At 33.9% G+C, this 15,328-nt stretch overlaps 1 protein-coding gene across 1 annotated transcript; it reads left to right on the forward strand.

Moving 5' to 3' along the window:
* Positions 1-1,877: 1,877 nt before the first annotated feature.
* On the forward strand, positions 1,878-10,677 carry LOC133330473 (G protein-activated inward rectifier potassium channel 3-like; the record flags this gene model as incomplete). The annotated part of the gene is made up of 5 exons (XM_061538910.1): positions 1,878-2,009; positions 7,374-7,904; positions 9,699-9,888; positions 9,958-10,194; positions 10,270-10,677. Coding segments are annotated over 5 exons (1,464 nt in total), but the record flags the coding sequence as incomplete, so codon positions are not given.
* Positions 10,678-15,328: the final 4,651 nt, after the last annotated feature.

Here is a 15,328-nt window from a genome sequence, read left to right on the forward strand (position 1 = left end):
TTAAGAAAATAGTAGTAATTTGAAAATTCAAAAGATGATTTTTTGGAAAATATTTTTAAATTCTTATATAAGGTTTTAGGAGAAAAAAAATTGCTGTTCGAATTTAATTTGAAAGGTGAATAAAAGTGGGAGTCTTATACGTGATCCATTCAATGATCTTTTCGTAGGTCTCTTCAGATTTAGAACCCGACATTTTTGTAATACGACATATCTTGACATTTCGAACGAATAAGTGCCGTGGCAAGGGAAAATTATGTGCGGCAACTTCCTCTGGAGTGTCGAGACCTGTAACCAACATATCTTGAACCATGCCAGTTTGAAAACCCCGTATTAGATAGAGCTACTGCAAAAAGGGACCAGTTTTAACAATACTTTTCGAAGTTGCCAAAATCCGATTTATCGAGACTATATTATTTTGATTTTTATGCCTTCACTATAGTATGAAAAAAAAAACATTTGCAATCCTGTGTGATAAATATGTTCAATCGTTACTTCTATTTCCAAAACTACCTCACATATCTCAACACTACTTTTGTAATACTTATTTTCAAAAATTTTCCACATTCCAACAGTAATCTTAATTTTAAATTTTTACTATACCAGCCTTAAAACCAAATTTTATCAAATTTAGTACCTTTAGTACCAATAAGTACAAATTCCCACACCCCCAATTCTAAACTCCAACAATAATCAAATATACGAATTTCAATGTTCCAGCTTTGTCGGTTTACCTAAATCCAAATTGTACCAAATTTAGTACACATAACTACGAAGGATTCCAACTTCATCTGTTTCTCCAAATTCAAATTGCACCTAATTTAGTACAGTTTAGTACTTTTCGTATACATGAGAACACGCTTTAAAAACCACCTCCTTATATCGACCCTACATCTCAACCTTAATTCGCATTCCAATTTTCAAGTTTTTAGCACTATCCATTCACATGCTACGAAATTGTACCAAAATTTAGGACATTTTAGTACTTTTCGGATGTTCTACTTATAGTTCGATAGTTCTACACTCCACCAGCAGCCCTCATTTCAAATTTAAGAGTTCTAGCTCTACCGGTTCGCCAAATACAAATGGTACCACATTTAGTACTTTTCTTGCCGTTCTAGTACGAATTTCCAAAAATCCAGCCTTATCTGATACCTTTGGACCAAATGTGACCCTCATCTCAAAGTTCAAGATTCCAGCTTCATCCGATTCGTTGGGCTTTGATGAATCGCTAAGTCAGCCAATCACTTTAGAACAGAATAGTAGTCGACCTCTAACTTTCGACATTTTGAGAATTTTGACTATCAACAATCAGTCGGTTCTGAATGAAATGTGGATAAAATGTTTATCAGTCCTGAAATTTTTGTATTTATATGAAAAACTTGACCTCAATAAAGAACTTTACACGCTCAGACCGTCATCTGCATTTTGTGTCACAGTTTTAACAATATTAGCTCATGATTTTGGTATAGCCCCCAATTTCGGTATTTAGAGGATTTCTGACATGTTTTTTATTCAAGCGAGGTGGCTCCGATTGGATTTTTTATGTTCTCATTATGTGGGAAATCTTCCTATAAAATATTAGAAATATTGGTCGATCTTTGTGTACAGGCAGCAATTTACCATGACATACATTTAAAAGTCCCCATCGATTTCAGGTATTTTGAATATCTACCTTATATTCGAGTGTATAAGAGGTTTTACTCGTCAAATACAAAATGCCTTCCTTATGGAAAGTAACGGAATTTTTTTACATCCCCAGCAGAGCATTTTTTTCGTTTTTATTTCAATAACATTTTATATCGGATTGAAAATTAAATTTATATAATCCACATTTTTTATTTGGAATTCATGCAATACAATTTTCTTATGGCTCTTTTTCTTTATCCTTTTGCAGGTATCGTCAGACACGTTTTAGTTCTCGACGCATACGAAAACGTGTGATATTCAAACATGGTGACTGCAATGTGGTACAAGGTAATGTTGCCAAACGGAGACGAAGATATTTGCAGGTAAGTGAAAAACAACAACATCAAACACCCATCCAGTGGTAACAAAAAAAAAAAAAAAAACAATTTTATCAAATAGGATTAAAAAACATAACAGTATGAAGTGTAGGTACAATGTTTCTAAGATACCCCGATTATTATTAGGGAATTTCAAGTGTATTTAGTTGGGCATGATTGTTTCATCATTAAGGGGAATTACATGTTGATGCCTCTACTTTGCAATTGATAAACCCTTCATGGAATAAAAGAATTTGTGTGGGAATATTTTCAAGTGGGGTTATTTAAATACCCCATTACAAATATTCAGAAGCGTTCAAACTAATATTGTCATTAGGTCAATGTAAATGTTCTATTTGTTTTTTCTAACGAAAAATGCAATTGAAACTAAAATATTTAAAATATAACTACAAATATAATATTTTGATAACTCAGTTTTAAAATGTTTCCAACGAATATTTAAAATAAATATCATTTCTGGAAATACATTTTCTGTTTAATGGACATTTATGTGTGTTTGTATAAATCTGTGGGAGATTTTTTCCAGACTTCCTAGTAATTCCCCTTCTTCTTTGAATTTTCCAATAATCCTGTTAAACAACTTGAGACTTTATTTGTAAAGGAATTATGTAGGAGTTACCTAATGAATTCCTAATATTGTATGGAAATTTCTTAAATATATACAAACATACATACTACCCACATACAGGGTAGTTATACCCTTCACCACACTGTGGTACAGGGTATTATGTCTTTGTGCACATGTTTGTAACAGGCAAAAATAATCGAGATAGACCCATGGTTCCTTTTGAGAATATGCATAGAATAACTTTTTGAGTCGATTTATGCATGTCCGTCTGTCCGTCCGTCCATGTATTTTTGTTAACAAAGTACAGGTCGCATTTATGATCCGGTTTGGATGAAATTTGGCACAGGTCACTTAATTGGCCCAAGGACGAACCCTATTGGAATTGGAAAAAAATCGGTCCACGTTTAGGCATAGCTCCCATATAAGGGTACCCCAAAATTTTCGGTATTTTGAGGTTCTTGAGCGCGTTTTTTAACTGAATTCGCTGAAATTTGGTACTTTGAGTTCTTATTGGGTAGCAAATCTCCCTACCAAAAATTATAAATAAAGGTCAATTTTTTCGGATAGCCCCCATATAAGATTACCCCCAATTTTCGGTATTTTGGGGGTTTTGATCGCATTTTCCGACCGAATTTGCTGAAATTTGGTACTTTGTGTTCTTATTGGGTAGAAAATCTCCCTACCAAAAATTATAAATAACGGTCCATTTTTTCGCATAGCCCCCATATAAGGGTACCCCCAAATTTTCGGTATTTTGAGGTTCTGAATTCGCTGAAATTTTGTACTTTGAGTTCTTATTGGGTAGCAAATCTCCCTACCAAAAATTATAAATAAAGGTCAATTTTTTCGGATAGCCCCCATATAAGATTACCCCCTATTTTCGGTATTTTGGGGGTTTTGATCGCATTTTTCGACCGAATTCGCTGAAATTTGGTACTTTGTGTTCTTATTGGGTAGCAAATCTCCCTACCAAACATTATAAATAAAGGTCAATTTTTTCAGAAAGCCCCCATATAAGGGCACCCCCAATTTTCAGTATTTTCGGGGTTTTGGGCTCGTTTTATAACTGAATTCGCTGAAATTTTGTACATTGGGTTCTTATTGGGTACCAAATTACTCCACTAAAAATTATAAATATAGGTCCAGTTTTTCTGGTAGTCCCCATATAACGGTACCCCAATATTTTTGGTATTTTGGAGGTTCTGATCGGACTTTTCGACCAAATTGACTGTAATTTAGTACGTCGAGTTCTTATTAGGTAGCACATCTCTCCACTATAAATTATAAATATTGGTCAATTTTTTCTGGTAGCCCCCAGGTTTTGAGGTTCTTGAACCAAATTCTATTTTCTGGTACAGGGTATTATGTTTTTGTGCATATGTTTGTAACATGCAAAAATAATCGAGATAGACCCATGGTTCCTTTTGAGAATATCCATAGAATCACTTTTTGAGTCGATTTAAGCACAGCACAGATTTGGCACAGCGTAGCAAATTAGGTCTAGAATGATGTGTGTAAAGTTTCCTGAAAATCGGTTCAGATTTATATATAGCTCCCACATATACTTTCGTCAGATTTAATGTAAATGGTGCACCATTTCGATTTGCACGAAATCTGGCACAGCGTAACAAATTAGGTCTAGAATGATGTGTGTTAAGTTTCCTGAAATCGGTTCAGATTTAGATATAGCTTCTATATCTGACCAAATGAACAATTTGGTATCGATTGCAGAATGACGTGTTTATGGTTCCAATTTCATTTTACTGGTCCTTTAAAAATGCGACTTCTGTTAGGATTCATCTGTTGAATATACTCAAAGTGGTGAAGGGTATCATATAGTCGGCCCCGTCCGACTTTACTACTTTCCTTACTGGTTTTTTTCTTGGAAGCTATTTAATATGTGATGAAGATGTAATACAGGTTGAAAATATGTGCTTAAGGGTGAAGGTGAAATAAATGTCTATTATAAATATGTACACAATATAATTTTTATTATACTATTTATGGAAACATATATGCGCGTATAATTGGTTTTATTGTTGTCTATTAGTCTTTGATCCAACGAGGATAACACAAGAATGTCTGATGTTTTTAGAAGTCCTTATGTAGGTCGTATGTCTATAGAAGTCTTGTTAAAGATATTTTTTCTATATAACACCTGATGGAAGACGTTTGTCGAAGACCTGCAGGAGGTCATTAATCTATAGATGGCTTTAAGAAGATATTTCGTTTATAAAGGATCTGAAAGAGGTATTTTTTATAAAATACATTAAAGAAGGTATTTTGTCTATTGAAAACTTGAAGGGTTATTTTTTCTGTAGAAGTCATGTAAAGGGTCGTAGTCCTGGGGGGTCGAAAATTGCTACTGGGAATGAAAGATATTTGCGAGGATATGAAAACCCCAGAAGGAAAAATTCGCTGTAGGTCAAACCTCGGAGATATGGCTGGATCATTTTTTTTGCTGGCGACCCTATTATATATATGTAGAGATAGCTTCATATCTTGATTTATAATTGTTGTGTGTATTTTTTGTAGAACATTTTGCCTTGTAGATCGGTTCCTTTTCTTCCTTAATTTAATGAGCCGGACTCGAATATAACAAGATACCATGTTTCATCCGCGCAACTTACTTTCTTAGCTGGCTTGTGACAGAAAATTAGTTCCATAGGCCGAGCTTAAAACGATTTCCAGACACGTCGGTCTTGTGCGCAGCTCTTCCAGTTTGAGAACCCATGCTCCGAAATGTTGCCTTTCACTTAATGTTTCCATCGAATTCGTGGCTTTCTCCTTCTGCGTGAACCATCAGTTGACTAGCTTTTATATGCCTTTTGAGCTGGGACATCCTCATCCATTTTAAGAACATGACCTAGCCAACATAGTTGCTGCAGCTCCATACGTCTGACTATGTTCAATAGATGGTACAATTCATGTTTCATCCGACGGCGATATTCACCGTCGATTCAGATCGGGCCATAGATCTTTCGGAGTGCTGCCTCATTTGCTTGCGCAAGTACTCATGCTTCATACCCATACAACAGCACGGGTAGTATCAGCGTCTTGTATAGTGTGAGTTTGGTCTGTCGAAAGGTGACCTTGTTATTTTAGAATTGCTTACTCAGACCATAGTAGCATATGTTGGTCAACACTATTCTGTTCCGGATTCGAAAGCTGATGTTGTTAGTTTTGTTTATGGTGGTACCGAGGTATATAAAATCGTTCACTACCTCGAAGCTGTAGTTTTCAAGTTCCGAGTCTACTGGACGTCTTGGACAGACTTCTTCTCAATTCGTTCAAAGGTGGATGTTACCGCTCGCAATGTTCGACCCATTATGTCGATGTCGTCGGCGAGTAACATATGCTGTTTGGTGTACAGTGTTCACATTTGCATCTCGTATGACCTTTTCCAGCAAGATGTTCAAAAAGGTCACACGACAAACTCTAACATTGTAGGAATCCTCGTTCCGACTATAACTGTTGACCTTACGCCTTTTTAAGTTATCCTGTGTATTAATTTTGCAGAAATACCGAACGCACACATAGATTTAAACAGCTCTGAGCGGATTGGGCTGTCCAGTTCAATAATTTAGAAAACGGATTTTTCTTCCTCGATATTTGTTTTTTTTTAATGTTTTTATATATGTTTTTAGTAAATAATACGAACGAGTCCGACAATTCTTCATAATTAAGATTTTATACTGAATGGAATGCTTTAATGGCCTCCTGACTTTCAGAACAAATCGCAAGATGCCAATAACAAATTCTTTGGCAGGTTAGGGTGTTTTTATACCCTCAACTAAATGGTTGAGTATATATTAAATTTGTCATTCCTTTTGCAACACCTCGAAATAATTGTGTTAGGTCCCAAAACCTATACATTCTTGATCAGAATAAAAAATTTCGTAGATTTAGCCATGTCCTTGTGTCCGTGGATATTAAGATAGACATCACAATAATAATTTAGCATTCGGGTTTCTTAGAGCATGAAAAAGCTCTTTGAGGGAATTTTCGATGTTTTTATATAGGCCTCATTTAAAGTTCCAGCTACATTTTAAGTATTTTTTTAAGTTTTATTCGCATTTTCCCACCGAATTAAGGGATAAAAAATCCGTATTTAGAACAATTTGCCCTCATGCGTTTCTTTTGGATGTTGCCCCTCCATGCTCTTCAGAATCTAGCCCATGTTGGCCCATTATACCCTATCTCTCTCTCTCTTTTAAAACGTAATTCAGAAAATCGACTTTTTTTATTTTGTGGCCTGAAGCCATTCCCGCGCTTGAACAGCGTCGAACTGTCTGCGACAGTGATCGCAGACGTTGAACTACAAAACAGTTCGTAAATGTAATCAGTAAATAATATTTGACCTGCTTTAATCGATATGTCAATATTTTTCCATTCACATTTAAATTTGATAATTTTTCGGACGTAAATCTCATTCCCCTCCCTCTGTTCTCTTGAATTTTACAGAATGTTGTAATTGTTGTAGGAGCTTACATCGAACTCGAATAACCTAGATATTTCATAACTTTAAATATAATAACCTAAATGTATATTAGGTCAAACAAATTATTTTATTAGTTTTATTTTGATACAAAAATTCGTTATTATTGAAATTTAAGAATAAAAAAATGTTTTTGTCTTTGAATTGCAACTGCAATTTTTTCCATAAGCCCATGAAAGTCTATGGACTATTAAAATAATACCTTGAAATTTTTTTATTTAGAGTTTTATTGTAATTTGTCAACAATTTTTGTAATCCATTTTTTTCTGATTTTTCTTTGCAGGACATCTTCACCACCCTTGTCGATGCACAATGGCGATGGACGCTACTTGTCTTCGCCTGTAGCTTTCTCATATCATGGGCCTTTTTCGGTCTCATCTGGTGGACAATAGCCTATGCCCATGGCGATTTAGAATGGATTGATATGCGTGATAATCGTCCCGAACTCATACAAAATATGACACACACTATGTGTGTGACCGAAGTGCGTTCGTTCATATCAGCATTTTTGTATTCAATTGAAACCCAGCATACAATCGGTTATGGTAACCGGTTCGTAACCGAAGAATGCCCGGAGGCGATATTTACCATATGCCTCCAGTGTATAACGGGTGTATTTATCCAAGCATTTATGGTGGGCATTGTTTTTGCCAAGTTGTCGCGACCAAAGAAGAGAGCCCAGACGCTGTTGTTCTCTCGCAATGCTGTGATATGTCATCGTGATGGTGTGCCGTGTTTAATGTTTCGTGTGGGTGATATGCGCAAATCGCACATTATTGAGGCACACGTAAGGGCGCAGCTCATCAGAAAGAAGGTGAGTAGTACAGGATGAAGAAGAAGACGACAAGAAAAAAAAAAACAATATGCCGGCAATTGAAACGATGGGGAAAGAAATAATAGTATTATGCGGAAATTTGTTTGTCGGTATGAGTTATTAGAAAAGTAATATGATATTGAATTAGTCATCATTGCTGACGAATTTATGAGTTTAAAGTATGTAAATGTGTATATTTGTTTGTCCAGTGGAATGCCAGTGGGAATAGAAGTAGGGGAGATAAAGATAGAAATTATTGCAATTCAAACTTTACCGGTAGCAATTTTAAGTATACTTTAAGTTAAAAAATGTTAGAGGACAATCTAAATAAAGGTCCTTGAATGTTAGAAATGGATATGAAGGATAGGAATATTTAAATTTGAGTTTAAATTCGGTTTATTTGGTAGAAATATATCATAGATTAAAGAGTTTAATATCATATACAGTATAAACTTGATAATCCGGACCTCGACAATCCGGATTATTCGGTAATCCGGACTGCATTTCACAACCCATTGCGTATCCTATAATCCGGATTATCGGACCTATTTGACTCAAAAATCCGGATTGTAAAGATACGTTACTTTTTATTTTAATAAAAAAATCGTTGCAAATTTAATTGAAAATGGTACCTATTATATTCAAAGTTCATATTTTTGAAATGAATAATTTTCATTTTTAATAAAAACATAAAAATAATTAAATTATCACCAAATTAATTTTAATTTAAACCAATTAATAAAACTCGATAATCCGGAAATCTCGGTAATCCGGATTGGGGTCTGCAATCAATTATCCGGATTAGCGAGTTTTTACTGTATGCATTATTGAATAAATTAATTTCTGTGTCCTAAAATATTATAAATCATAAATGTTTCGACTACATGTAAACTTCGAACAAAAATTAAATAAAATGGAATAAATTTGCAAATTCTGGAGAGCGATTCGAAAATCCTGGATATACCGACAAACGGGAAAAATGGCGCCCAATTATTGTCTATCGCCATCTGGCGTTTTCATGGGAATGTTTCAATCCAGTTCGTTTAACTTTTGAGAAACATACGTAGCACATTAAAGTAATCACGTCCTGAAAATTCGCAAAGTAATCCAATTGGTAGAAGCAAAGGACGGCATGTGCAAAATCCTCGCCTATTTGACCGACAAAAAAAAAGTGGAATGTAGAGGCTTTCAACAAGTAACGACGTCGTTAAGATAAGTCGGGCCCAACTTTTTAAAACTCTTCACTAAATGTGCGCATTTAAATTTTAATAAAGAGGTCGGGAACTTCATATGATAACAACATCATTGTAAATTTTCCGATTGTAGGTTGTTTCTTTCAATGAAAGAATCAACCAGAAATGAAATATCAGTCAATAAGGTAGGAAAACAGGACTAGGAACTTAAACGTACAAAAAATTAAGCAAGGCCTTTGTATGAGAAAAAATTGGTATTGAAACCCTCCATGAACAAACCGTAATGTCAAATTACATCCACTTTGGTGGGAAAATGCTGCCAAAAGTGGTGCGGTATCTCTATATGGAAGATATTCCAGGGCGTTTTTTGTAGGAACATTTCTAATTCAATGAGAATGAAAATATCAAATTGGAGTAAATTCGATTGAAAAACCATACATCATAGGTATGTTCAAAATTATAAACCTCTCTCTTCGTCAACAGACTAACATACAGAGATCTAGTAGTATGTAAACAAATAAAACCCACCTTAAATATAGTCTTTAAATTAAATAACTGAAATTCCTAATTATTACCCATTTTTTTTACTTCTCCTTTTCAGGTAACAAAAGAAGGTGAAGTCCTGCCATTCTATCAGCAAGAATTAAAAGTGGGCGCCGATGGCGGTGAGGATCGTCTAATGTTTATTTGGCCCACAACAATTGTTCATAAAATCGATAGACATAGTCCATTGTATATGTTATCGGCATCCGATATGTTAAAAGAGCGCTTCGAGGTGGTTTGTATGTTGGGTAAGTTGCACAACAACACCGAGTACTGTACACAACCAGCTAATAACTAATTCACATTTCTAACAATAGAGGGCGTCATTGAATCAACTGGTATGACAACACAAGCTCGCAGCAGTTATTTACCCTCCGAAATTCTATGGGGTCATCGTTTTGTCAATGTTGTATCATTCCGCAAAGAAACCGGTGAATATGAAGTCGATTATACGCTCTTCAATAATACCTATGATGTGGATACACCGCTGTGCTCGTCCAAAGAGTTAGATGACCTCAAAGAGGAATATAGTAAAAATCACAAAGCCGGTTTGGGTGAGTAGTAATTTTCTTTGTGAATATTCCCAGAGACGAAGAGAATAATATATGTATTGTTGATATATCCCTTAGATCGCGCCTTATCTGCCGGCCTGCTGAAACACATTTCTTCCGTTGCCTCCGTGGATCACATGGATCCAGCCAGTGATGAGTCCTTGGACTCTGGCCGCTTACATACACGCTCAAATTCCATACCAAATGGTGCATTGGCCGCCGAATTGGAACCACTAAATAATAATACGCCCTCATTTACTGTGGGCGGTTCATCGATTCTACCATCGATAACCACAAATTTCCAAAGTATTAATGAAAAAATCAATTCCACAAATGGTTCGAGCAACAACAACAACATAAATCACAGTAGCAGCAATACCAGCCTAAAAGCAAAATCATCGCGACGTCTTTCCATAAAACAAGACCAGCTTCCCGTAGATTCATTATGCTGATATTTAAGAACTTTTCTAAATAATGTATATTAGATTTATTATATTTTTACCAAAACACACACACAAAACAAACGTTTTTTTCTGTCTGTCCTGTCTTTTTATTTTGTTGCAATTTTTTTAAGAGTTTAGTTGAGATTTTAGTTTTGATTTGATGATTTTCGTAGAATTTAATGGGGAATATTTTTTGGTGGAAAAGACAGTTTATTGTAAGGAAATGTTGTATGGAGAGTCCTTCGTATAAATATACTCCTGACGAAATATTGGCATGCGATAATAATAATTCCGACATTTTTTTTTGCCAAAATTAATGTCAAATATGTATAGAACCACAAAATGAATACAGGACTTTGAAAATAATTTACTTATTCACGAATGGTATTAAATTAAAAGGTAAAATGCGTGTTGTTGAGAGATAAACATTTAGGCTCTTTTCAAAACTCTTAATCTCTAATGTATAAAATCTTCGATTTGAGTTTTTGTTAATAAAGACCCAGCCGGCATTTTGATGGATACGCTTTAGATCTGGCTTTTATGGTGAGGTCGATCATATTTTGTTATTCCGTTTGTATATTTTTGATCAAGGCAGAATTCAAAGATAAAAATCCGTCAAGATAAAAATTTGCCCAGACAGCTTTTGTTTGCAGTTCGTAGACTGCCTAAAAGTCTGGTATTTTGATGATTTAGGATACATTTTCCAACCGAATTGGCGGTATATTGATAATAAAATCGATCGGAAATATTATTAAAAATCAAAATGAATATCGGTCCACATTTAGGTACAGTCCCCACATAACGGTACCCCTACATTTTTGGTATTTTAGGGTTTTGGATATACATGTTTTAACTGTAGAAATTTCATCAAAATGGCTTTAATTTATTATTCCTTTGTTGGTATATGTCCACACTTATTTGCAATATCCCGGATATAAAGTATTTTCTACTCCGATCGAGAAAACTCATTATCTTCTTTTCATCTGGATCGCATTGTCATTGTGTACAATGATTGACTTTTATATCCTCGAAATATTCACCGGAAACCCCACAAAGTAAGTGTCGATTTACGCATGTCCGCCTGTCTGTCTGTCCGTCTGTCTGTTGAAATCACAATGGAGGTACATAGAGCTCTGAAATTTTGCACAGACATTTCTAGTATTCCTAGAATGTTTGATATTGCAAATGTGATATATAGGTCCACGTTTTGGTGTAGCCCTCATATTAAGGTACCCCCCAATATTTGGCATTTGGGAATTTTGGACAGTTTTTCCAACGGTAATTTGGTATTTTGGGTTCTCATCTCAGTACCAAAAATTAGTAACATTGGCTCAAGTCCCAGAGTAGCCCCCATATAACGGTAACCCCATATATTCGGTATTTTGCCGATTTTGGACATGGTTTTCGACTAAATTGGCTGTAATTTGGTATTATGGGTTCTCATTTTATAACACATATCCGTGCCAAACATTATTAATATTGACCCATATAACTGTACCCCTCCCCCTAATATTCGGTATTTTAGACACGTTTTCCAATCGAATTGGCTGTAATTTGGTATTTTAAGTTCTCATTATATAACACATCTCCGTACCAAAAATTGATAATATTTAACCAAGTTTCAGTGTAGGCCTACACATCTCTTCACTAAAAATGATTTCACTATAAAATGATCCCTGTTTTTGTTTGTTAAAACGCTAGCCTACCTATTAGGTAATTGTCTTTTTCTCACATATTTTTCGGTATATTCAAGGTCCTATCATAACATTAGTTTTTCCTAGGAGCCACCATTCAGTTTACATATTTTGTATGTTATCCTCATGGTAGATGGTATAAAAAGCTCGGTCGGGCCGAAATTAACATCGTTTTAACTTGTTTTCTTTCAACATAAACCATTTCTCGTGATATTTCCCTTAGCACGAAGACTAATTATATATTTTATCCTCAAACATGATTTATACACTTTTCCATTCGCTCGAACCTATTGTCCAATAATTTTTCCACTCTGATTGAGACAATTCCAATGCCTGGTTTTTGAACACCACACATTATTGACCACGCATTTTTGTATCTTCGAAGATACACACGGCCGATTGCTGTTATGTTTCGAGCTCATATGCATGGACCTATAATTAGTTACTTTTGAACAACTTATACAGGACTTTTGAAGCACTTGGATCATATTATTGACCACGCATTTTTGTATCTTCGAAGATACACACGGCCGATTGCTGTTATGTTTCGAGCTCATATGCATGGACCTATAATTAGTTACTTTTGAACAACTTATACAGGACTTTTGAAGCACTTGGATCATATTTTTGGAAAACTTCTTTACACCAATCGATACAAGCCTTTTATTGTGGGGTCCAACAAGATCAACCCTTGTCTACGGGCAGGGGTTCGCAGTGTATGGGGATGGTGATTCATTGTCGTTCATTTAATTCCATCGATGGACTCTTGCCATGAGTACTAGTGTTCAAGTGTTAATTCCATTTGTGTAGAAAATTTTCCCACCAAAAATAATCAATATTGACTCCCTATATTGGAAAGCATCCATATAACAATACCTCCGAAACTTCGGTATTGAGGGGACTTTGGACACCTTTTTACCAAAACAGACTTAAATTTGTGCATTATTTTTTTGTTATTGCATGTACAACAAATTATAGCTAACGCTCTTCAATTCGGTAGTAATTTTTTTAAAATTTGCAGGCCTTATTCTTTTGTTTTAGTTTACTTCATATCTAAATTGACAATTACAGTTCGATGATTAATAAGAGTATAGAAACCATCCTAAAATTTCCCGATTTTTCATAGTTACCCAGATATACAATTCATAAAGACACATTTCGTTTTTAAATTGAAAGAAGAGTCCTCTAAACAAATCTATAAAAAATGAATATATGTAAAAAAAACTTCCACCAAAAATGTCCCCTTTCAACTCTTATATATACTATTTCCAATATATATTTTTATTATTTAATACACACAAATCGATATCCTGCAAAAGACATCTGCGATCTTCGGGGTCTTTTAAAGGCAAACAAAATGCCATACTTTATTTTATAATTAGGATATTAATAATAAGTTTTTTTTTTGTAATACAATAAGGCTCTAAAAGAAAGAATTTATTAGGTTTGATATTAGATATGAGAAAATTTAAAATCTGAAGAAAATGAAACTAAATAAAAAATTTAAAAAATATCAATTATCAATGGGAACAAGAAAGAGACAAATTTAAATAAAAAAATAAGTTTAAAAAAATTATGTACATTTAATTTTAATACAATTTGTTTTAAAGATAAGAATGTGATAACAAATATTAAACAATAGCAACAACAAATGGGATGTGTTTCAAAATGGTGGGATACTTTCAATATAAACGGAATACGAATGTACTTTTTATAAATACCATAAGAGCAAAGGCTCTCATTCAATCTTGAGAAACATATTCCTTAAGATTTTCATTTTAAAACCACAATTTTGCATTTTAACGATTAGCAGTCAACCATTTATTTAAAGTTTAATAAAAAATTGAAGATATAAGTGATTACCAAGCACAAAACTCCCCTTTTTCCAAAAATAAAATAAATATTATTTTAATATTTTCGTTTTTCAAATGTATATTCCTCCACTATTATCTTCCATATTATTTTGTCTTTTGCATATGAAACCGTAAAGGTAAATATCACCAAGGGCCTTTCTTTTAAAAAAAGGAGTTTTTAAATAATATTTAATCTACTTATAAAAAATAATAAAGAAAATTCTAATGTCCATTTTTCGAAATGTAATTGTTTCCGCTCTCTGGAAAAAACTAAAACCTATCATTGTATAAAATAAAACACTGTACAAAATTTGTAAAAAAAAACTGTGTGCTCTTTGTATTCTTGTGTTTTTTTATTCAGAAAAAAATATATATACAATTGTACATTCTACTTTTAAATGGACAATAAGAAATGGTAAAGAACAAAAATGTATTTTTTGAAAGAAAAACATTTTTTAATTTAAGCTATATCGCTACATAGCAAACTAACAAACACAAAAAAAAAAAATAATAATAATAATGTAATATAATTTTAATGAAAAAATTTATAGATAAACAAGAAAAAGATAATATAAACCAAAACATATGAGACAGAAATGAGATAATATATTTTAAATAAAAACATTCAACAATTGTATAAAAGACGTAAACTATGTGAAAAAACGATGTGTTTTATTTTTACATCCTACATTACACCTCGAAATAATCACAAGATCAGAATAAAATTCTAGGTCGATTTAGCCATGTCCGTCAGTCTGTTGATATCACGATAGAACTCGTAAAACTTTCGATAATGCTGTGAAATTGTACACATACAGTGTATTGACAACGGCAACAATTCCATGGTAAATTGTTGCCATTGCACTTTTATAAAAATCCTGATATATATTGGATATTTTGAATGTGATCCTCATGGTAGTGCACTGCATGCCCCCAAAATGTATGCTGACATAACTATACCCTTAGCCTTATGGCTAATGAGGGTTTATACACATTGATACGGCAAAAATGTGTCTCATCGAAATATTGATTTTAGACCCCATGTTTCTTTGGACCAATTCCGAGTCGATTTACAATTGTTCGTGCCTCTGTCTGTCTGATCGGATGGTGTGCATGATTACTCCCGAAGCAAGAAACCGGTTTCATC

Source organism: Musca vetustissima, unplaced genomic scaffold (assembly GCF_032173495.1).
Source record: "Musca vetustissima isolate MV318-11 ecotype Yass unplaced genomic scaffold, APGP_CSIRO_Mvet_v1 utg22228, whole genome shotgun sequence".
NCBI lineage: Eukaryota > Metazoa > Arthropoda > Insecta > Diptera > Muscidae > Musca > Musca vetustissima.